Genomic DNA, 23,603 nt, shown 5'->3' on the forward strand with positions numbered 1-23,603 from the left:
GTCGTGTAGAGCGCCGCGTCGTCCGCGTAGAGGGCGAGCTTGGCGCCGTCCACGACGGGGATGTCGTCCGTGTACACGCAGTAGCACACGGGTGAGATGCAGCTTCCCTGGGGCACGCCGGCTTGGATGCCGCGCTCAGTCGACAGAACGCCTTCCACTGCCACTTGGAAGGTTCTGCCGTGCAGGAAGGTGGCCACGATCTTAACTAGTCGACGAGGAGTAGTAGATGTGGCCAGCTTGCTGAGCAGGCCGGCGTGCCAGACGCGGTCGAACGCCTTCTCCATGTCGAGGAATACTGCAGCGGCCCGCTCGCGCTTGTTACGCGCGGCGGCCAGGTCGTGCAGTACCCTCGCGACTTGCTGGGTCGTGGAGTGTTCGGCCCTAAAGCCGAACTGTTCGCCGCGTGGCTGGAGGTGTGGGCGCAGGTGCAACAGCAGCAGCTTCTCGAAGAGCTTCGAGACGGTGTCCAGGAGCGTGATGGGGCGATAGCTCCCCGGCAGCAGCGTGTTCTTCCCCTGTTTGGGCAGCATGATAACTCTGCCGAGCTTCCACTTAGCCGGGAAGTGTCCGGTGCGGAGGATCCCGTTGAACAGCCGCGTCAGCGTCGCGATTCCTCGCGGCGGCAGGCGGCGGAGGGCCTCATTGGGGATGCCGTCCGGACCGGGTGCCTTGCGTAGTGGGGCTCGGAGAGCCATACGCCGCACCAGGCCAGGGGAGAACACGATGGGGTCCTCATCGGGGAGGATCGGCTGCTCCAGGTACCGTTCGACCTGTTCTTCGATGGCTGCCGTGTGTTGCACGTTGCGGGCTGGGTTCGGCTGGAACGAAGCCTCTAGGGAGTCGGCGAAGAGCTCCGCGCGGTCCTCGGCACGGTAACGGGGGTTCCGTCGCCGGCCAGTAGGGGCCTAATCGGAGCCGGCTTCCTGCGAGGCTGCGGCACAATCGGTGTATGCCCGACCAATCGTCTGTCGCTCGCTCGATGGCGCGTTGCCACGACTCGCCCGCGTGGTTTGCCACAGCGGACGAGATCTTCGCAGCCAGAGCGTTGAGCGAACTCTTCATGGTCGGGCAGCGGGTCCTTTGCCACGACCTGCGAAGTCTCCTCTTCCTCTCGATCATGGCGAGTATGGAGGCCGGGAGTGGTGTCGGCCTCCTAGGCGTCGCGGTGCTCGCCGTCTGGGCCTCGTCGAGTGCGGCCTGTGTGGCCGCGGCGAAGTCGTCGGCGAGGCGGTCCACGTCCGCGGGCGTGTCGACGCGGTAGGACGGCGAGTTCCGCGCCATGTGCGCGGCGAAGGTGCGCCAGTCCCGCCGTGGGCGAGGAGGAAGAGGTCGCAGGTGCTGCGGGATGTCCTCGAGAGTCAGACACACCGGTTGGTGGTCTGACAGGAGATGGTCGTCCAGGACGTCACAGTTGACCGTCGCGGTGATGCCGCGCATGACGGCCAGGTCTATGACGTCGGGTAGCTGCAGCACACGACAGTTCGTTGTTCTGGCAATAAATTAAATACTCAGGAAGTAAGGAGTGTACTCTATGAAAGTACAGGTAAGTATGGCATCGCGGATTAGAGCGAGACGAAAATACTCGTTCGTGATTGGTGGTTATCCTTTTTACATTTGTGTTAGGCCACCCGCTACTTGTGATAACGTAGAGCAGTACGTAAGCGACGCAGGCGCATTACTACGGACGATTGTACTGTACCAGTAATTCAAGATATCAATATGGATATTGTTTCCGACGATTATATTATTGATATGCTTGTACTGGCGTACGAGTACCTCATAGCGGAGTCAGACGATGAGGACGACGAAGAAGTTGCGCCAGCGGCGGCGCCGGCGGGATGACGGATTTCTCCGAAAGATATTCCCGGTAACCTCGGCTTCGAAGATTTTCGAGATGCTACATATGTTGCATATGACGGTGGGCAGTTTGGCTTCAGGGCCAGACATCTAACCATAACCACCCAGTGAATAGCAAAACATCACATCGATTTCTCAAAAAAGGCCCTTTTCAGGGCCACAAAAACATTTTAGACAGTTTCTATTTAACAGATCGTCAAAAAACGTAATCCCCTAACTTTAACACCACGAAATAGGTGTTTTGGAATAAAATGGTAATAAAAATAGAATACGCCACGATTTCACCAACACAAAATATCTAATTTGATGTCGAATTGTGTATCTACTTATGAACACTCAAAAAAATATGGAAATCCAACCAAGGAGACGACGTGCGCGTTCCTGATGACGGGTTTAAGCGTTACGTGATCTACGTCACCGTGGGTGCGTGGCCTATATGACCTACCGCACGTACGCAACACTACGTTTTGGGTGCGACGGTGGCTACAAGTCAGTCAACGTGTCAAATTATTTTTACAGTACCATATATACAGTTAACGCTTACATTTATAACAACTAAGCTGTCGAGAGTTTTATTAACATAATCCTTCGAGGCTTTTAAGAATTCAAAAATATGTTTAATGTTTCGGCCGACCGTCTACGAACATTGGACTTTGGTTTACGTCATTTTTGCAAGCTAAGGACCAACCCACGGGATAACCATCCGGAGCTGCGGACTACCTAGCGGGTTTACCGGGGCTCCGGCTCGAAAAGCAGGAGAAGGAACGGTTTTTAGTCAGTAAGAGTCTGACACTCCCTCTCGCCTCGCCCAAGGCGGGAGAAGTCATTGGATGATTTTCCTCCCTCAAAAAAAAAAGGACCTACAATAAGGACGACTGAAGTCGACAATGGAGGAATAAAATGATTAGGACTGTTCCAATTTATCCTTCATATTTCCTTTCTTTGCTATATATTCCAAATTTAGCTTATATTTGTTTTAAGTGCTAAATGAATTTAATCTTGCACTCATTTGCTTATTTTAAAACTTGCTAGTAACTTACAGTGTATTAACCGTAGTCAGCGCGTTAGTTCGTTACAAATACCAAAATTAAATAATATATTTTGTGCTTATCTTTCCCATGCATTCCATAGGTAGGTATGTCGTTTGCTTAAGCTTACGCCAATCACCGCTCGAGTTTTGAGTTTGATAAAGATAAGGGAAAAATCAAAACGAAAAGGAAATGTGTTATTTGGGACCTGCTGTTATTTGCCCATACATTCCACGGTAATCGTAGGCCTACGCATGGATATTCCTATCTAAATTAATCTCAATATCATTGAATCTGTTTCTAATATGAAAAGAAAGAAAGAAAAACAGTTTATTTGCACTGTTACAAAATAATGCATGCAAAACCGGGTATCATTTAAAAGTATTTACTTTCAAAATAAGGAATACGGCACAAAAAGGCCAGTACTTAGCTAAAATACCACGCTGATTTAGCCAGTAGTATACGAATAAAAAATCACAATAATTCTACCACAGTGAAGCTGTACAGTGTTGAGTAAAAAAAAATGAAATGTTTAAGACAATAATTATAATAGTCGTATCTGCCAATGGTCGCATAGCCAAAGAGCCTCGATCAACACCTGAGTGGGCTAACGTTAGATGGTAGGGCCAAGGGCCTGATGCCTTAAAGCTAATGTTCCAGTCTTAGAAATAAAAATGTGAACGTTGTCCTAAAATACATCTTACGTGGTGTTAGGATTAAGGGGTTAGGTTAACGTTTTTGACTATCTGTTAAATAGAAACTGTTATATATTTGTAGCCCTGAAAAGGGCTTTTGTTCTGAAATATCGATGCGGTCAGGCTCAATTCGACCAGCCAGTGTTGCTCGAGACACCAGCAACCGTCGATATTGTTATTTTCCGACGAAGGGTATAATTTTACAAAAATGGTGAAGATCGAAACCACCACCATTATTATCGCAGCTATTGCCAAGATCAAAATTGGTCGTCTCAGTAATTGCAATGAACATCGTTCTTCCGTCCAATGCCCTACCGTGGTACTCGTCGTATGCTTTTAATGCATCTGCTCTGCTTTGGTAAGCAATTACTGCAGTGCCCAAGGATCTTCCACTTTCATCATAATGAACTACTGCACTTATAAAACTGTCAAATTCTGAAAACAGCTCTTTCAGGTCAGAATCGGTGATTTTATTATCCAAATTTAAGATATACAATTTGGTAACATCTACTGTTTGTATATCTTTTCCAGCTTCATCACTGGTTACGTCGTTTTGGAAGTTGGGATCCGCAAATCTTACTTCCATTGGTCTCTCATCTAATGATCTCCCACTATATTCGTTATAAGCATTCAATGCATCGGCATACCTTTCAAAACTTATTTCAGCGGTTCTTGTGGACCTTTGAGTAGTGTCATAATTCATTTTAATTGCCTTAATAGTGCCAAATTCGGAAAACAGTTCCAGAATGTCGAAACCTGAGGCTCTTGCATCTAAATTCGAGATCAATAGTTTAGTATGACCGGCTGCGACACATTCTGATAGCAAAGCATTTACATGCTTTTTGATAAGTCCATTGCGTCTTGGGATTCTTGCTGATTTACAAATATCTCCACGTTGTTTTCCTCGTAGAATGGTCCTCACGACTCCACTATCAGCTTTGCCACGGCCACCACCAGGTATCTTAGACGTATTGAATTTACGCCCAGCACCGCGACCCATTGAAATTTGGTTGACCATCTTGGTATTTGGATGAAGTAGATTATTCCGTACACACGAGAATGACCGATCACTGAAGGACGACTGTTCGTGTCAACGTCGAGTCAAACACTGACTACAGATATCTGAATCCTGACTTGCCGACTTAGATAAAGACAATCGTTGGAGTGGGGGGAGGTTCCCGTTATACCGAGCGAGACAGGTTCAATGGCGGTGAACTACCGTGGGAACTCAGGGCAAAGTTTCAATTGTTTTTATGTCTATCGATACCATTGTTTTAATTGTTTATTAAAAAATATTTAATTTTTAATATAATTTACTTTTAAGAACTCAATTTATTACTTTATGGCAGTCTTTTAGAAATTAGTTTGCGCTTATTTTACTGACTTCAGACTTTATTTCAAAAATATTATTTCTGTCTTATAAAAAATACATGTATGTATGTAATCAATCATCTATACAAAAAAAAATACTTATTATCTTCTTAGTCGCTATTGTCTTCATTCTCTTCGTCGGGTTAATTTAAAGTATCGTGAATTTCAGAGCTTCATGGAATCTCTTAGGTTTAGTTCCATTTTCACAATGATTTATGAGATCCTTATATTTGACAACTGAAATTGATATTCTGCAGTCGTATAACAGTTTTAAGATATCCATATCTACCACGGTTTCGTTGTTAGTTTCTTCTTAATTTTTTTTATCGGTAGTTATTTCTCTTTCCCTTTCCTTTCTCTGAGGTCTTTTCCTGTAAACTCATAGTGGTGTCTGCCGTATAAAATCGTTTTATATTATTTAATATAAAGGTCCCATCTCAGAAATCTCAATATCGAATGTTTTTGTTTGACATAGCCAATTGACTAAAGTTTAATAACTCAGAATAGTCCAATACAATAACATTATAAGGTCTAATAACATTATTAGGTATTTGCGAGCTGACTCAAAATACGTAAGCCTTTGTGATGGACTCCATACAATAAATTTTTACACTTCCCTTTCGATAACTGCGTGAACAGTATCGACAGGCATGTATGGAGACATCATTATTTTGATGTATTCTAAATCTTTCGTATGTAGCTTTCTTATCTATATAATGTGCCTTCAGTTGTTGTCTTTCTTTTACCTTGTCACTCATTCCATCTTTACTATTTTCTGGATTTTATTCTTTGTTTTATTTTTCTTCCTTAGTCATTAGATAGATAGTTTTGGATAGGTTCCTTAGTCAATATATGAATATAATAAAAATTTTTATCGGTCCAGGCTTTTAACTGTTTTGTTTTTTTATTGCTCAAGTGTTTAACTAAGACTGACTTAATTTAATGTTATCTATTAATAAAACTACTAATTATAAAATACCCTCGGTGTAGTGATCGTGGATTTGGTAAAAAAATATTCGGTTTTAATTTTTCCTTCGTATCACTGGAGAACTCGTCAATATGGACAGCGCAAGGGAAGAGTTTTTCACTTACTTCCTGACTACATTGTGATTAACGTACGGTCCCATTGTACGAGCGGAGTCCGAGAAGCTTGAAGACGATGTTCAAGATGCTGTTGGCTCCGATGCCCAGACCGTGATAGTCCAGACACTAGACAAGGTAGAGGATTGTGAGAACAGTCCTTCCACATATTCGCCCATACATTGAACCTCAATTCATCATCCAAATATTATAATACTCACCTCTTACATTGAAAATATTAAACGAGTATTGCACGAACAATAGAGGGTTAATGCTTTGTTAGCGTGGGATATAAGACCTGTGTGTTATCAGTAAGTAGATAACAAAAATGTAGACAACCAATCACCGCTCGGCTTTGAGTTTGACAATGATAAGGAAAAATAGTCAAGGACAAAAGAAAAATGTGTTATTTTTTAATGGGACAACCACGAAAACTCTGAAGATCCACGAGACACTGTGCTCCGAATAAAACGTGTCTTGTCGATCTTTCTTGTTATTTATCTGAATTCCATTGCTCTCGCATCTAAACTTCTTCTTTTAATATAAAATTATGCGTTATATGCCTTTAATGCATCGGCATTTCTTTCAAAGATTATTTCAGCAGTTCTTGTGGACCTTTGTGTTCACTCCTACAATAGTGCCAAATTCTGAAAAGTTGGGATTTGTTGCTGGTATCATAACCGGTCCAATGCCTCCACCATAGTAGCTGCCTTCACTTGTTTTTTTATATATGTACACTTCTAATTGTACCATTGGCTGAGAACAGCTCTTGTTTACCTAATCCGGAAAAGTGGTCTTCCAGATTTTGCCAAAAATATAATTATATCAAGAACATTGTATATCGGACGATGTTCAATGGATTTGATATATCACCACGGGGTGTTCCTCGTATGCTCCCCATAACTCAATTATTTGTTTTACATAATAATGACCGATCACCGATAGACGACAGTTCGTGGTTCTGGCAATAAATTAAATACTCAGGAAGTAAGGAGTGCACTCTATGAAAGTACAGGTAAGTATGGCATCGCCGATTAGAGCGAGACGAAAATACTCGTTCGTGATTGGTGGTTATCCTTTTTACATTTGTGTTAGGCCACCCGCTACTTGTGATACCGTAGAGCAGTACGTAAGCGACGCAGGCGCATTACTACGGACGATTGTACTGTACCAGTAATTCAAGATATCAATATGGATATTGTTTCCGACGATTATATTATTGATATGCTTGTACTGGCGTACGAGTACCTCATAGCGGAGTCAGACGATGAGGACGATGAAGAAGTTGCGCCAGCGGCGGCGCCGGCGGGATGACGGATTTCTCCGTAAGATACTCCCGGTAACCTCGGCCTCGAAGATTTTCGAGATGCTACATATGTTGCATATGACGGTGGGCAGTTTGGCTTCAGGGCCAGACACCTAACCATAAAACCATAACCACCCAGTGAATAGCAAAACATCACATCGATTTCTCAAAACAGGCCCTTTTCAGGGCCACAAAAACATTTTAGACAGTTTCTATTTAACAGATCGTCAAAAAACGTAACTCCTTAACTTTAACACCACGAAATAGGTGTTTTGGAAGAGAATTGTAATAAAAATAGAATACGCTACGATTTCACCAACACAAAATTTCTAATATGATGTATGAGTAAACATTCACTACTTACTACGTACTTATCAAAACTTTAAAAAATATGGAAATCCAACCAAGGAGACGACGTGCGCGTTCCTGATGACGGGTTTAAGCGTTACGTGATCTACGTCACCGTGGGTGCGTGGCCTATATGACCTACCGCACGTACGCAAAACTACGTTTTGGGTGCGACGGTGGCTACAAGTCAGTCAACGTGTCAATTTCTATTTTTATTAATGTTAATATTATTACTTTATTTACCATATACAACGTGTAACAAAATACCCATATACATCAAGAAGCCCTGATGAATACAGGTTGCATAGAATCTCTACACAAAGTATCAGTTTAAAATACGTTTAAAAAAAATTAGTCGGTACCAAATACTTGGTATCGCATAGTTCTTGATTTCAAATCATATAAACGTTTCACAACACTACAGGGATCACTCGCTAATATTACGAAATATTTTTTCTGTCAACCTGATCGCCTATTACCTGTCTACCTAATTTCGAATCGTGGTACCATGAAAACATGAGTTTAAAAACCCTTCCTGTATCGTTTGTCATATTATCTAGAAACCGTGTAATTGATATGTATACCCCCTTTTTGTTACACGTTGTATACAGTTAACGCTTACATTAGTAACAACTAAGCTGTCGAGAGTTTTATTAACATAATCCTTCGAGGCTTTTAAGAATTCAAAATGTTTAACGTCTACGTACATTGGAGTTGGGTGCATGTCATTTTTGCAAGCTAAGAAGAGGACGTCTGAAGTCATATTATATTCTTTGCCATATATTCCAAATTTAGTTTATATTTGTTTTGAGTGTTAAATGAAATTAATCTTGCACTCATTTACTTATTTTAAAACTTCCTAGTAACTTATATTTTGTGCTTATCTTTCCCATGCATTCCATGGTATGTCGTATGCTTATGCATCGATTTTCCTATCAAAAATAAAATTTGTTTCTAATATAGATTTTTAATACGAGTTGTATTATATACACGTTTCAATTTACTTCAAAAATTAATTCTTACTGTGACTACTATTTTGCTGTCTATATCTCTAACTAAACGAAGGCAGGAGCCATTTGTGGTATGAGTGACTAATACTCGCGAACCTATTTTTTTAATAAAAGGTACTAAAAAGTAGCTATAAAGATATAGCGATCCAAATCATTAACTTGACCGGACGGTGTGGCCGCGGCGGCGACTGAGACCCCTCAGCGGCCACGTCGTCCGATCTGTGAAAAAGGTGCACAAAGCCTAGTGCGCCTTCGATCCGATCGCTTTAAGGTTCATCTTATATCCTTAGTATTAAATATTATAAATGGAAAAAATGTTAATCTTAGGTATAGGGGAGTTAGGGTTACGTTTTTTGACTATCCGTTAAATAGAAACTGTCATATAATTGTAGTCCTGAAAAGGACTTTTTGTTCTGAGAAATTGGTGCAATCAGTGTTGAATAGGCGGAAGGAATGTAACCACCTATGATTGCCTTCAAAGCTGCCAACTATTCCACCAACGTCGACTGCGCCACGTAACTTGAGAAGTTTGGTGAACATCGTAGCCGCCGCATTGATGGCCTCCGCTTTCACCAACACCGAAGTTGGGAATTTCAGGAGCAGTATATGTTAGGAACATCGTCTTTCCTGCCAATGTTTTCCCGTGGAATGCGTCGTATGCTTTTAACGCATCGATTTGCCTATCAAAAATAACTTCGGCCGTACACGTGGATCTTCCACTATCATCATAAATTATCCCTGCACTAACAAAACTGTCGAATATGGAGAACAGTTCTTGCACGTTAGAATCGGAGACTTGAACATTCAAATTTGTCACGGTTAATTTGGTGGTACTGGTTGATCTTTCTGTCATAGCCGGTTCACTGCCTCCACAGTAGTAGCTGCCTTCACTTGTTTCTTTTATAGTTGCAAGTTGTATATGCATAGTTCTTCCATCTAATGCTTTTCCATTATATTCACTACATGCTTTTAATGCGTCGGCTTCTCTTTCATACACTACCTCAGCAGTTCCTGTGGATCTACCGTTACTGTAACACATAACTACACTTGTGGTTTTGCCAAATGCTGAGAACAGCTCTTGGATATCTAATCCGGATATGTGATCGTCCAGATTTGATATCAAAATTTTAGCAGGGCCGGATGACGGGGCAATTTTGTGATCTTGTCCATTCAGTTTCGATGGATTTGATATGTCCTCACAGGGTCTTCCTTGTAGCATGCTCTCCATAACTCCATCGTTTGTTTCTTCACAGCTACCACTAGGCACTCTAGACGAATTGAATTTACATCCTGCGCCGGCACCCATTTCTATTTGGTTGACCATCTTGGTATCTTGTAATATTGTATTTGTTCGCACAACAATGACTGACCAGTGAGAGACGACTGTTCGAGTCAACGTCAAGTCAAATACTAACTACTGGACACCGGAGTCTTGGCTTGCTGACTTTGAAGAAGATAAATGTTGGAGTGGGGATTTTCTCGGTATTCCGATAACACTGGAACGAGTCGGGTTCAGTGGTTATGAATTACCGTGGGATTTTAATTGGTTACTTAAAATAAACAGGGTTTGAAAGTTCGCGGAACCAAACAATGGCGTACTTAGGCCTTTGTCTACATTTTTATCTAGTTACTGATAACGATCTGGTTTTATATCCCTCGTGTCGCTAACAAGGCGTTGCTTCCATCTAGCTGCTCTTGCACTCTGGAAAGGTCTATGTTGTGCAGTAAAGTTGATATAATGATGTTGAAATTAAAACGACCATAACTATCATTAGATGGTTTGCGGTAATCCTCAGGCATCCATCGCTGGAATAATGTTATCACCGGCATAGGCGCATTAATTAAAATTGAAATAAATTACTTAATCATGTTATTAATTAGGCTAAATTAAAAGAAATGAGTTAATCACATCGTTATAAATTTCCTTTGTATCTATTATTACAACTGCACCACTAATCACCGTCCCTAATGATTCTTTATTTGGCATATAAAAAGGGTTTTGATTTTTTTGTACTTATAACCTCTTAAGTCGTCACCATGGAAATAGCACGGGAAGATTATTACATTTACTTCTTAAGTACGGTGGGAATAACTTATAATGGACCTACCGGCAGAGAGGAAGGAGAGAACAGTGAAGAATTAATGGATACCAGTGACATCGAGGAGGATGGCGACGAGAACATGAGTGAAAACGACAGCAATGACGATGAGGATAAAGAAAATTATAACGATGATGACATGGAAGAAGATACCGACTCCGATGACGAGACGATAATAATCGATGACGAAGATGACGAAGAGGACCGTGAAAACAATCGCCCTGCTGATTCGCCCATGCCCGTGATGATGCCGTACCGCCATTGGCAGCCTGGAGATTACCTGAAACCATCTAATAGGCAGTTCTGATTTTGAGTAATAAAATTGTTTTTAAAATACTCTTTTCTATAATTTCTAAAATCTTCTTTATATATTTTATTTGCTTCAGACATCTTAGTCTTGGTTAAAAATGTTCTGTAAAACGACTACTTAGTACATTACCTATCTGTACCTCATAGCGGAGTCCGATGATGAGGACGGCGAAGACGTTGCGCCAGCGGCGGCGCCGGCGGGATGACGGATTTCTCCGTAAGATACTCCTGTTAACCTCGGCCTCGAAGTTTTTCGAGATGCTACATATGTTGCGTATGACGGTGGGCAGTTTGGCTTCAGGGCCAGACACCTAACCATAACCACCCAGCGATTAGCGAGAACATCACATCGATTTCTTAAAAAAGGCCCTTTTCGGGGCCACAAAAACATTCTAAACAGTTTCTATTTAACGAATCGTCAAAAAAAAAACGTCAATCCGTACAACCCCTAACTTTAACACCACGAAAGAGGTGTTTTGGAATAAAATGGTAATAAAAATAGAATACGCTACGATTTCACCAACACAATTTTTTAAATGTTGATATTATAACTTTATTTCCCATATATACAGTTAACGCTTTATATAGCACACTATTTATAACAACTAAGCTGTCGAGAGTTTTATTAACATAATCCTTCGAGGCTTTTAAGAATTCAAAAATATGTTTAATGTTTCGGCCGACCGTCTACGAACATTGGACTTTGGTTCACGTCATTTTTGCAAGCTAAGGACCAACCTAAGCTACCATAAGGACGTCTGAAGTCGACAATGGAGGAATAAAATGATTAGGATTGTTCCAATTGATCCTTCATATTTCCTTTCTTTGCTATATATTCCAAATTTAGCTTATATTTGTTTTAAGTGCTAAATGAATTTAATCTTGCACTCATTTGCTTATTTTAAAACTTGCTAGTAACTTACAGTGTATTAACCGTAGTCAGCGCGTAAGTTCGTTACAAATACCAAAATTAAATCATATATTTTGTGCTTATCTTTCCAATGCATTCCATAGGTAGGTATGTCGTATGCTTAAGCATACGCCAATCACCGCTCGAGTTTTGAGTTTGATAAAGATAAGGGAAAAATCAAAACGAAAAGGAAATGTGTTATTTGGGACCTGCTGGTATTTGCCCATACATTCCATGGTAATCGTAGGCCTACGCATGGATATTCCTATCAAAATTAATCTCAATATCATTGAATCTGTTTCTAATATGAAAAGAAAGAAAGAAAAACAGTTTATTTGCACTGTTACAAAATAATGCATGCAAAACCGGGTATAATTTGAAAGTAAATAAATAAGGAATACGGCTCAAAAAGGCCAGTACTCAGCTAAAATGCCACACTGATTTAGCCAGTAGTATACGAATAAAAAATCATAATAATTCTACCACAGTGAAGCTGTACAGTGTTGAGTAAAAAAAAATGAAATGTTTAAGAAAATAATTATAATAGTCGTATCTGTCAATGGTCTCATAGCCAAAGAGCCTCGATCAACACCTGAGTAGGCTAACGTTAGATGGTAGGGCCAAGGGCCTTACGGGTTAACGTTTTTGACTATCTGTTAAATAGAAACTGTTATATAATTGTAGCCCTGAAAAGGGCTTTTGTTCTGAAATATCGATGCGGTCAGGCTCAATTCGACCAGCCAGCGTTGCTCGAGACACCAGCAACCGTCGATATTGTTATTTTCCGACGAAGGGTATAATTTTACAAAAATGGTGAAGATCGAAACCACCACCATTATTATCGCAGCTATTGCCAAGATCAAAATTGGTCGTCTCAGTAATTGCAATGAACATCGTTCTTCCGTCCAATGCCCTACCGTGGTACTCGTCGTATGCTTTTAATGCATCTGCTTTGCTTTGGTAAGCAATTACTGCAGTGCCCAAGGATCTTCCACTTTCATCATAATGAACTACTGCACTTATAAAACTGTCAAATTCTGAAAACAGCTCTTTCAGGTCAGAATCGGTGATTTTATTATCCAAATTTAAGATATACAATTTGGTAACATCTACTGTTTGTATATCTTTTCCAGCTGGTTCGCCGCCACAACAGTTATGTTCATCACATGTTACGTCGTTTTGGAAGTTGGGATTCTCAAAATTTACTTCCATTGGTCTCTCATCTAATGATCTCCCATTATATTCGTTATAAGCGTTCAATGCATCGGCATACCTTTCAAAACTTATTTCAGCGGTTCTTGTGGACCTTTGAGTAGTGTCATAATTCATCTTAATTGCCTTAATAGTGCCAAATTCGGAAAACAGTTCCAGAATGTCGAAACCTGAGGCTCTTGCATCTAAATTCGAGATCAATAGTTTAGTATGACCGGCTGCGACACATTCTGATAGCAAAGCATTTACATGCTTTTTGATAAGTCCATTGCGTCTTGGAATTCTTGCTGGTTTACAAATATCTCCACGTTGTTTTCCTCGTAGAATGGTCCTCACAACTCCACTATCAGCTTTGCCACAGCCACCACCAGGTATCTTAGACGTATTGAATTTACGCCCAGCACCGCGACCCATTGAAATTTGGTTGACCATCTTGATATTTGGATGAAGTAGATTATTTCGTACACACGAGAATGACCGATCACTGAAGGACGACTGTTCGTGTCAACGTCGAGTCAAACACTGACTACAGATATCTGAATCCTGCCGCTACTGCCGACTTAGATAAAGACAATCGTTGGAGTGGGGGGAGGTTCCCGTTATACCGAGCGAGACAGGTTCAATGGCGGTGAACTACCGTGGGAACTCAGGGCAAAGTTTCAATTGTTTTTATGTCTATCGATACCATTGTTTTAATTGTTTATTAAAAAATATTTAATTTTTAATATTATTTACTTTTAAGAACTCAATTTATTAGTACTTTATGGCAGTCTTTTAGAAATTAGTTTACTTTTAAGCATCTTCCTTCAGACTTTATTTCAAAAATATTATTTCTGTCTTATAAAAAATACATGTATGAATGTAATCAATCATCTATACAAAAAAATACTTATTATCTTTTTAGTCGCTATTGTCTTCATTCTCTTCGTCGGGTTAATTTAAAGTATCGTGAATTTCAGAGCTACATGGAAGGTCTCTATATTCGCCATGGAATCTCTTAGGTATAGTTCCATTTTCACTAAGATTTATGAGATCTTTATATTTGACAACTGAAATTGATATTCTGCAGTCCTATAACAGTTTTACGATATCCATGTCTACCACGGTTTCGTTGTTAGTTTCTTCTTAATTTTTTTATCGTTAGTTATTTCTCTTTCCCTTTCCTTTCTCTGAGGTCTTTTCCTGTAAACTCATAGTGGTGTCTGCCGTATAAAACTTGATAAATATTAGATCGTTTTATATTATTTAATATAAAGGTCCCATCTCAGATAACTCAATATCGAATGTTTTTGTTTGCCGATTGACTAAAGTTTAATAACTCAGAATAGTCCAATACAATAACATTGTAAGGTCTAATAACATTATTAGGTGTTTGCGAGCTGACTCAAAATACGTAAGCCTTTGTGATGGACTACATACAATAAATGTTTGCACTTCCCTTTCGATAACTGCGTGAACAGTATCGACAGGCATGTATGGAAACCTTATATTTTGATGTATTTTAAATCTTTCGTATGTAGCTTTCTTTTCTATATAATGTGCCTTCAGTTGTTGTCTTTTTTTAACTAGTCATTGATTCCATCTTTATTATTTTCTGGATTTCATTCTTTGTTTTATTGTTCTTCCTTAGTCATTAGATAGATAGTTTTGGATAGGTTCCTTAGTGAATATATGAATATAATTTTGAAAAATTTTTTATCGGTCCAGGCTTTTAACTGTTTTGTTTTTTTATTGCTCAAGTGTTTAACTAAGACTGACTTAATTTATTGTTATCTATTAATAAAACTACTAATTATAAAATACCCTCGGTGTAGTGATCGTGAATTTGGTAAAAAAATATTCGGTTTTAATTTTTCCTTCGTATCACTGGAGAACTCGTCAATATGGACAGCGCAAGGGAAGAGTTTTTCACTTACTTCCTGACTACATTGTGATTAACGTACAACGGTCCCATTGTACGAGCAGAGTACGAGAAGCTTGAAGACGATGTGCAAGATGCTGTTGGCTCCGATGCCCAGACCGTGATAGTCCAGACACTAGACAAGGTAGAGGATTGTGAGAACAGTCCTTCCACATATTCGCCCATACATTGAACCTCAATTCATCATCCAAATATTATAATACTCACCTCTTACATAGAAAATATTAAACGAGTATTGCACGAACAATAGAGGGTTAATGCTTTGTTAGCGTGGGATATAAGACCTGTATGTTATCAGTAAGTAGATAACAAAAATGTAGACAACCAATCACCTTTGAGTTTGACAATGATAAGGAAAAATAGTCAAAGACAAAAGAAAAATGTGTTATTTTTTTAATGGGACAACCACGAAAACACTGGAACTCTGAAGATCGCTGTGCTCCGAATAAAACGTGTCTTGTCGATCTTTCTTGTTATTTATCTGAATTCCACTAGATGTCTAACAAAAGACATGTAATTTGGTAATACCTATTGATATATCTTTCCCAGCTGGACCGCCGCCGCCACAGTTGTTTTTATCCCTTGTTTCTTCGTTTTGAAAGTTGGGATTCTCAAATCTGAATTCCATTGCTCTCGCATCTAAACTTCTCTTATTATATGCGTTATATGCCTTTAATGCATCGGCATTTCTTTCAAAGATTATTTCAGCAGTTCTTGTGGACCTTTGTGTTCACTCCTACAATAGTGCCAAATTCTGAAAAGTTGGGATTTGTTGCTGGTATCATAACCGGTCCAATGCCTCCACCATAGTAGCTGCCTTCACTTTTTTGTTATATATATGTACACTTCTAATTGTACCATTGGCTGAGAACAGCTCTTGTTTACCTAATCCGGAAAAGTGGTCTTCCACATTTTCCAAAAATATAATTATATCAAGAACATTGTATATCGGACGATGTTCAATGGATTTGATATATCACCACGGGGTGTTCCTCGTATGCTCCCCATCACTCAATTGTTTGTTTTACATAATAATGACCGATCACCGATAGACGACAGTTCGTGGTTCTGGCAATAAATTAAATACTCAGGAAGTAAGTAATGCACTCTATGAAAGTACAGGTAAGTATGGCATCGCGGATTAGAGTGAGACGGAAATACTCGATCGTGATTGGTGGTTATCCTTTTAACGCTTGTGTTAGGCCACCCGCTACTTGTGATACCGTAGAGCAGTACCTAAGCGACACAGGCGCATTACTACGGACGCTTGTACTGTACCAGTAATTCAAGATATCAATATGGATATTGTTTCCGACGATTATATTATTGATATGCTTGTACTGGCGTACGAGTACCTCATAGCGGAGTCAGACGATGAGGACGACGAAGAAGTTGCGCCAGCGGCAGCGCCGGCGGGATGACGGATTTCTCCGAAAGATACTCCCGGTAACCTCGGCCTCGAAGATTTTCGAGATGCTACATATGTTGCATATGACGGTGGGCAGTTTGGCTTCAGGGCCAGACATCTAACCATAACCACCCAGTGAATAGCAAAACATCACATCGATTTCTCAAAAAAGGCCCTTTTCAGGGCCACAAAAACATTCTAAACAGTTTCTATTTAACGGATCGTCAAAAAACGTAACCCTCTAACTTTAACACCACGAAAGAGGTGTTTTGGAATAAAATGGTAATAAAAATAGAATACGCTACGATTTCACCAACACAAAATATCTAATATGATGTCGAATTATGTATCTACTTATGAAAACTCAAAAAAATATGGAAATCCAACCAAGGAGACGACGTGCGCGTTCCTGACGACGGGTTTAAGCGTTACGTGATCTACGTCACCGTGGGTGCGTGGCCTATATGACCTACCGCACGTACGCAAGACGTTTTGGGTGCGACGTCAACGTGTCAAATTCTTTTTTATTAATGTTAATATTATTTACTTTATTTACCATATATACAGTTAACGCTTACATTTATAACAACTAAGCTGTCGAGAGTTTTAGTAACATAATCCTTCGAGGCTTTTAAGAATTCAAAAATATGTTTAATGTTTCGGCCGACCGTCTACGAACATTGGACTTTGGTTCACGTCATTTTTGCAAGCTTTGGACCAACCTAAGCTACCATAAGGACGTCTGAAGTCGACAATGGAGGAATAAAATGATTAGGATTGTTCCAATTTATCCTTCATATTTCCTTTCTTTGCTATATATCCCAAATTTAGCTTATATTTGTTTTAAGTGCTAAATGAATTTAATCTTGCACTCATTTGCTTATTTTAAAACTTGCTAGTAACTTACAGTGTATTAACCGTAGTCAGCGCGTAAGTTCGTTACAAATACCAAAATTAATTCATATATTTTGAGCTTATCTTTTCCATGCATTCCATAGGTAGGTATGTCGTATGTTTGAGCATACGCCAATCCCCGCTCGAGTTTTGAGTTTGATAAAGATAAGGGAAAAATCAAAACGAAAAGGAAATGTGTTATTTGGGACCTGCTGGTATTTGCCCATACGTTCCATGGTAATCGTAGGCCTACGCGTGGATATTCCTATCAAAATTAATCTCAATATCATTGAATCTGTTTCTAATATGAAAAGAAAGAAAGAAAAACAGTTTATTTGCACCGTTACAAAATAATGCATGCAAAACAAGGTAATAATTTGAAAGTAAATAAATAAGGAATACGGCACAAAAAGGCCAGTACTCAGCTAAAATACCACGCTGATTTAGCCAGTAGTATACAATTCAAAAATCATAGAATTTCTACCACAGTGAAGCTGTACAGAGTTGAGAAAAAAAAATGAAATGTTTAAGAAAATAATTATAATAGTCGTATCTGCCAATGGTCTCATAGCCAAAGAGCCTCGATCAACACCTGAGTAGGCTAACGTTAGATGGTAGGGCCAAGGGCCTGATGCCTTAAAGCTAATGTTCCAGTCTTAGAAATAGTATAAATGTGAACGTTGTCCTATAATACATCTTACGTGGTGTTGGGATTTAGGGTTTTTAGGGTTAGGTTAACGTTTTTGACTATCTGTTAAATAGAAACTGTTATATAATTGTAGCCCTGAAAAGGGCTTTTGTTCTGAAATATCGATGCGGTCAGGCTCAGTTCGACCAGCCAGCGTTGCTCGAGACACCAGCAACCGTCGATATTGTTATTTTCCGACGAAGGGTATAATTTTACAAAAATGGTGAAGATCGAAACCACCACCATTATTATCGCAGCTATTGCCAAGATCAAAATTGGTCGTCTCAGTAATTGCAATGAACATCGTTCTTCCGTCCAATGTCCTACCGTGGTACTCGTCGTATGCTTTTAATGCATCTGCTTTGCTTTGGTAAGCAATTACTGCAGTGCCCAAGGATCTTCCACTTTCATCATAATGAACTACTGCACTTATAAAACTGTCAAATTCTGAAAACAGCTCTTTCAGGTCAGAATCGGTGATTTTATTATCCAAATTTAAGATATACAATTTGGTAACATCTCTATCTACTGTTTGTATATCTTTTCCAGCTTCATCACTGGTTACGTCGTTTTGGAAGTTGGGATCCGCAAATCTTACTTCCATTGGTCTCTCATCTAATGATCTCCCACTATATTCGTTATAAGCATTCAATGCATCGGCATACCTTTCAAAACTTATTTCAGCGGTTCTTGTGGACCTTTGAGTAGTGTCATAATTCATCTTAATTGCCTTAATGGTGCCAAATTCGGAAAACAGTTCCAGAATGTCGAAACCTGAGGCTCTTGCATCTAAATTCGAGATCAATAGTTTAGTATGACCGGCTGCGACACATTCTGATAGCAAAGCATTTACATGCTTTTTGATAAGTCCATTGCGTTTTGGGATTCTTGCTGATTTACAAATATCTCCACGTTGTTTTCCTCGTAGAATGGTCCTCACAACTCCACTATCAGCTTTGCCACGGCTATCACCAGGTATCTTAGACGCATTGAATTTACGCCCAGCACCGCGACCCATTGAAATTTGGTTGACCATCTTGATATTCGGATGAAGTAGATTATTTCGTACACACGAGAATGACCGATCACTGAAGGACGACTGTTCGTGTCAACGTCGAGTCAAACACTGACTACAGATATCTGAATCCTGCCGCTACTGCCGACTTAGATAAAGACAATCGTTGGAGTGGGGGGAGGTTCCCGTTATACCGAGCGAGACAGGTTCAATGGCGGTGAACTACCGTGGGAACTCAGGGCAAAGTTTCAATTGTTTTTATGTCTATCGATACCATTGTTTTAATTGTTTATTAAAAAATATTTAATTTTTAATATAATTTACTTTATGGCAGTCTTTTAGAAATTAGTTTGCGCTTATTTTACTTTTAAGCATCTTCCTTCAGACTTTATTTCAAAAATATTATTTCTGTCTAAAAAAACATGAATGTATGTAATCAATCATCTATACAAAAAAAAAATACTTATTATCTTCTTAGTCGCTATTGTCTTCATTCTCTTCGTCGGGTTAATTTCTTTCATTTCGGCATTTCTTTCAAAGATTATTTCAGCAGTTCTTGTGGACCTTTGTGTTCACTCTTAAGAACATTGTATATCGGACGATGTTCAATGGATTTGATATATCACCACGGGGTGTTCCTCGTATGCTCCCCATAACTCAATTATTTGTTTTACATAATAATGACCGATCACCGATAGACGACAGTTCGTGGTTCTGGCAATAAGTTAAATACTCAGGAAGTAAGGAGTGCACTCTATGAAAGTACAGGTAAGTGTGGTATCGCCGATTAGAGCGAGACGGGAATACTCGATCGTGATTGGTGGTTATCCTTTGAACACTATTGTTAGGCCACCCGCTACTTGTGATACCGCTGAGCAGTACCTAAGCGACGCAGGCGCATTACTACGGACGATTGTACTGTACCAGTAATTCAAGATATCAATATGGATATTGTTTCCGACGATTATATTATTGATATGCTTGTACTGGCGTACGAGTACCTCATAGCGGAGTCAGACGATGAGGACGATGAAGAAGTTGCGCCAGCGGCGGCGCCGGCGGGGTGATGGATTTCTCCGTAAGATACTCCTGTTAACCTCAGCCTCGAAGTTTTTCGAGATGCTACATATGTTTCATATGACGGTGGGCAGTTTGGCTTCAGAGCCGGACTATCAACCGACCATTAAATAGCGAGAACATCACATCGATTTCTCAAAAAAGGCCCTTTTCAGGGCCACCTAAACATTTTAGACAGTTTCTTTTTAACAGATCGTCAAAAAACGTAATCCCCTAACTTTAACACCACGAAATAGGTGTTTTGGAATAAAATGGTAATAAAATAGAATACGCTACGATTTCACCAACACAAAATTTCTAATATGATGTATGAGTAAACATTCCGTTAGATAGTATATGTCGAATTGTGTATTTACTTATCAAAACTTAAAAAATATGGAAATCCAACCAAGGAGACGACGTGCGCGTTCCTGACGACGGGTTTAAGCGTTACGTGATCTACGTCACCGTGGGTGCGTGGCCTATATGACCTACCGCACGTACGCAACACTACGTTTTGGGTGCGACGGTGGGTACAAGTCAGTCAACGTGTCAAATTCTATTTTTATTAATGTTAATATTATTACTTTATTTCCCATATATACAGTTAACGCTTACATTTATAACAACTAAGCTGTCGAGAGTTTTATTAACATAATCCTTCGAGGCTTTTAAGAATTCAAAATTTTTAACGTTTCTTTCGAAGCTAGGAAGGGGTACCTCAAGGACGTCTAAAGTCGACAATAGAGGAATATAATCATTGGTATCGTTCCAATTTATCCTTCATATTTCCTTTGTTTGCCATATATTTCAAATTTAGCTCATATTTGTTTTAAGTGCTAAATGAAATTAATCTTGCACTCATTTGCTTATTTTAAAACTTGCTAGTAACTTATATTTTGTCCTTATCTTTCCCATGCATTCCATGGTATGTCGTATACTTATGCATCGATTTTCCTATCAAAAATAATCTCAGCATCATTGAATTTCTTCTAATCTATTTTTTTTTTTAAGTAAGAAAAGATACTAGAAAGTATCTATTAAAATATTGTGATCCAAATTGTTAACTTGACCGGACGGTGTGGCCGCGGTGGCGAAACCCCTCAGCGGCCACGTCGTCCGATGAAAAAGGCGCACAAAGCCTAGATCCGATCGCTTTAAGGTTCATCTTATATCCTTAGTAATACATATTATAAATGGAAAAAATGTTAATCTTAGGTATAGGGGAGTTAGGGTTACGTTTTTTGACTATCCGTTAAATAGAAACTGTCATATAATTGTAGTCCTGAAAAGGACTTTTTGTTCTGAGAAATTGGTGCAATCAGTGTTGAATAGGCGGAAGGAATGTAACCACCTATGATTGCCTTCAAAGCTGCCAACTATTCCACCAACGTCGACTGCGCCACGTAACTTGAGAAGTTTGGTGAACATCGTAGCCGCCGCATTGATAGCCTCCGCTTTCACCAACACCGAAGTTGGGAATTTCAGGGGCAGTATATGTTATGAACATCGTCTTTCCTGCCAATGTTTTCCCGTGAAATACATCGTATGCTTTTAACGCATCGATTTGCCTATCAAAAATAACTTCGGCCGTACACGTGGATCTTCCACTATCATCATAAATTATCCCTGCACTAACAAAACTGTCGAATATGGAGAACAGTTCTTGCACGTTGCAATCGGAGACTTGGACATTCAGATTTGTCACGGTTAATTTGGTGGTACTGGTTGATACTTCTGTCATAGCCGGTTCACTGCCTCCATAGTAGTGGCTGCCTTCACTTGTTTCTTTTATAGTTGCAAGTTGTATATGCATGGTCCTTCCATCTAATGCTTTTCCATTATATTCACTACATGCTTTTAATGCGTCGGCTACTCTTTCATACACTACCTCAGCAGTTCCTATGGATCTACCATTACTGTAACACATAACTACACTTGTGGTTTTGCCAAATGCTGAGAACAGCTCTTGGATATCTAATCCGGATATGTGATCGTCCAGATTTGATATCAAAATTTTAGCAGGGCCGGATGACGGGGCAATTTTCTGATCTTGTCCATTCAGTTTCGATGGATTTGATATGTCCTCACAGGGTCTTCCTTGTAGCATGCTCTCCATAACTCCATCGTTTGTTTCTTCACAGCTACCACTAGGCACTCTAGACGAATTGAATTTACATCCTGCGCCGGCACCCATTTCTATTTGGTTGACCATCTTGATATCTTGAAATATTGTATTTGTTCGCACAACAATGACTGACCAGTGAGAGACGACTGTTCGAGTCAACGTCAAGTCAAATACTAACTACTGGACACCGGGGTCTTGGCTTGCTGACTTTGAAGAAGATAAATGTTGGAGTGGGGATTTTCTCGGTATTCCGATAACACTGGAACGAGTCGGGTTCAATGGTTATGAATTATCGTGGGATTTTAATTGGTTACTTACAATAAACAAGGTTTGAAAGTTCGCGGAACGACACAATGGCGTACTTAGGCCTTTGTCTATATTTTTGTTATCTAGTTACTGATAACGATCCGGTCTTATATCCCACGTGTCGGTAACAAGGCGTTGCTTCCATCTTATTTTATGTTATTCATAATATAATGATGATGAAATTAAAACGACCATAACTATCATTAGATGGTTTGCGGTAATCCTCAGGCATCCATCGCTGGAATAATGTTATCACCGGCATAGGCGCATTAATTAAAATTGAAATAAATTACTTAATCATGTTATTAATTAGGCTAAATTAAAAGAAATGAGTTAATCACATCGTTATAAATTTCCTTTATATCTATTATTACAACTGCACCACTAATCACCGTCTCTAATGATTCTTTATTTGGCATATAAAAAGGGTTCTGATTTTTTTTACTTATAACCTCTTAAGTCGTCACCATGGAAATAGCACGGGAAGATTATTACATTTACTTCTTAAGTACAGTGGGAATAACTTATAATGGACCTACTGGCAGACAGGAAGCAGAGAACAGTGAAGAATTAATGGATACCAGTGACATCGAGGAGGATTGCGACGAGAGCATGAGTGAAGATGACAGCAATGATGATGAGGATAAAGACAATTATAATGATGATGACATGGAAGAAGATACCGACTCCGATGACGAGACGATAATAATCGATGACGAAGATGACGAAGAGGACCGTGAAAACAATCGCCCTGCTGATTCGCCCATGCCCGTGATGATGCCGTACCGCCATTGGCAGCCTGGAGATTACCTGAAACCATCTAATAGGCAGTTCTGATTTTGATTAATAAAATTGTTTTTAAAATACTCTTTTCTATAATTTCTAAAATCTTCTTTATATATTTTATTTGCTTCAGACATCTTAGTCTTGGTTAAAAATGTTCTGTAAAACGACTACTTAGT

General features: G+C 39.7%; 6 protein-coding genes across 6 annotated transcripts; 2 read left to right on the plus strand and 4 right to left on the minus strand.

Moving 5' to 3' along the window:
- Positions 1–3,755: 3,755 nt before the first annotated feature.
- Positions 3,756–4,598, minus strand: LOC118267480 (THO complex subunit 4-like). The gene has a single exon (XM_035581504.2). The coding sequence runs from the start codon at positions 4,596–4,598 to the stop codon at positions 3,756–3,758; it is 843 nt and encodes a 280-aa protein (XP_035437397.2).
- A 4,572-nt stretch (positions 4,599–9,170) lies between these two features.
- Positions 9,171–10,019, minus strand: LOC126910809 (polyadenylate-binding protein 1-A-like). Its single transcript, XM_050694516.1, has one exon. The coding sequence runs from the start codon at positions 10,017–10,019 to the stop codon at positions 9,171–9,173; it is 849 nt and encodes a 282-aa protein (XP_050550473.1).
- A 713-nt stretch (positions 10,020–10,732) lies between these two features.
- LOC126910810 (trigger factor-like) lies at positions 10,733–11,101 on the plus strand. Its single transcript, XM_050694517.1, has one exon. The coding sequence runs from the start codon at positions 10,733–10,735 to the stop codon at positions 11,099–11,101; it is 369 nt and encodes a 122-aa protein (XP_050550474.1).
- A 7,222-nt stretch (positions 11,102–18,323) lies between these two features.
- LOC126910811 (THO complex subunit 4-like) lies at positions 18,324–19,172 on the minus strand. The gene has a single exon (XM_050694518.1). It carries the CDS (start codon positions 19,170–19,172, stop codon positions 18,324–18,326), a length of 849 nt encoding a protein of 282 aa, XP_050550475.1.
- Positions 19,173–21,573: 2,401 nt separating this feature from the next.
- LOC118267968 (polyadenylate-binding protein 1-A-like) lies at positions 21,574–22,422 on the minus strand. The gene has a single exon (XM_035582230.2). The coding sequence runs from the start codon at positions 22,420–22,422 to the stop codon at positions 21,574–21,576; it is 849 nt and encodes a 282-aa protein (XP_035438123.2).
- A 687-nt stretch (positions 22,423–23,109) lies between these two features.
- Positions 23,110–23,478, plus strand: LOC126910812 (uncharacterized). Its single transcript, XM_050694519.1, has one exon. It carries the CDS (start codon positions 23,110–23,112, stop codon positions 23,476–23,478), a length of 369 nt encoding a protein of 122 aa, XP_050550476.1.
- The last annotated feature ends 125 nt before the right edge of the window (positions 23,479–23,603 follow it).

The sequence above is a fragment of the Spodoptera frugiperda genome, chromosome 6, assembly GCF_023101765.2.
Source record: "Spodoptera frugiperda isolate SF20-4 chromosome 6, AGI-APGP_CSIRO_Sfru_2.0, whole genome shotgun sequence".
Taxonomy (NCBI): Eukaryota; Metazoa; Arthropoda; class Insecta; order Lepidoptera; family Noctuidae; genus Spodoptera; species Spodoptera frugiperda.

What these genes read in the sequence shown, in the direction of transcription:
- LOC126910810 (XM_050694517.1), top strand. Translation starts at nt 10,733, where the DNA reads ATGGAAATAGCACGGGAAGATTATTACATTTACTTCTTAAGTACGGTG.
- LOC126910809 (XM_050694516.1), bottom strand. Translation starts at nt 10,019, where the DNA reads ATGGTCAACCAAATAGAAATGGGTGCCGGCGCAGGATGTAAATTCAAT.
- LOC118267480 (XM_035581504.2), bottom strand. Translation starts at nt 4,598, where the DNA reads ATGGTCAACCAAATTTCAATGGGTCGCGGTGCTGGGCGTAAATTCAAT.
- LOC118267968 (XM_035582230.2), bottom strand. Translation starts at nt 22,422, where the DNA reads ATGGTCAACCAAATAGAAATGGGTGCCGGCGCAGGATGTAAATTCAAT.
- LOC126910811 (XM_050694518.1), bottom strand. Translation starts at nt 19,172, where the DNA reads ATGGTCAACCAAATTTCAATGGGTCGCGGTGCTGGGCGTAAATTCAAT.
- LOC126910812 (XM_050694519.1), top strand. Translation starts at nt 23,110, where the DNA reads ATGGAAATAGCACGGGAAGATTATTACATTTACTTCTTAAGTACAGTG.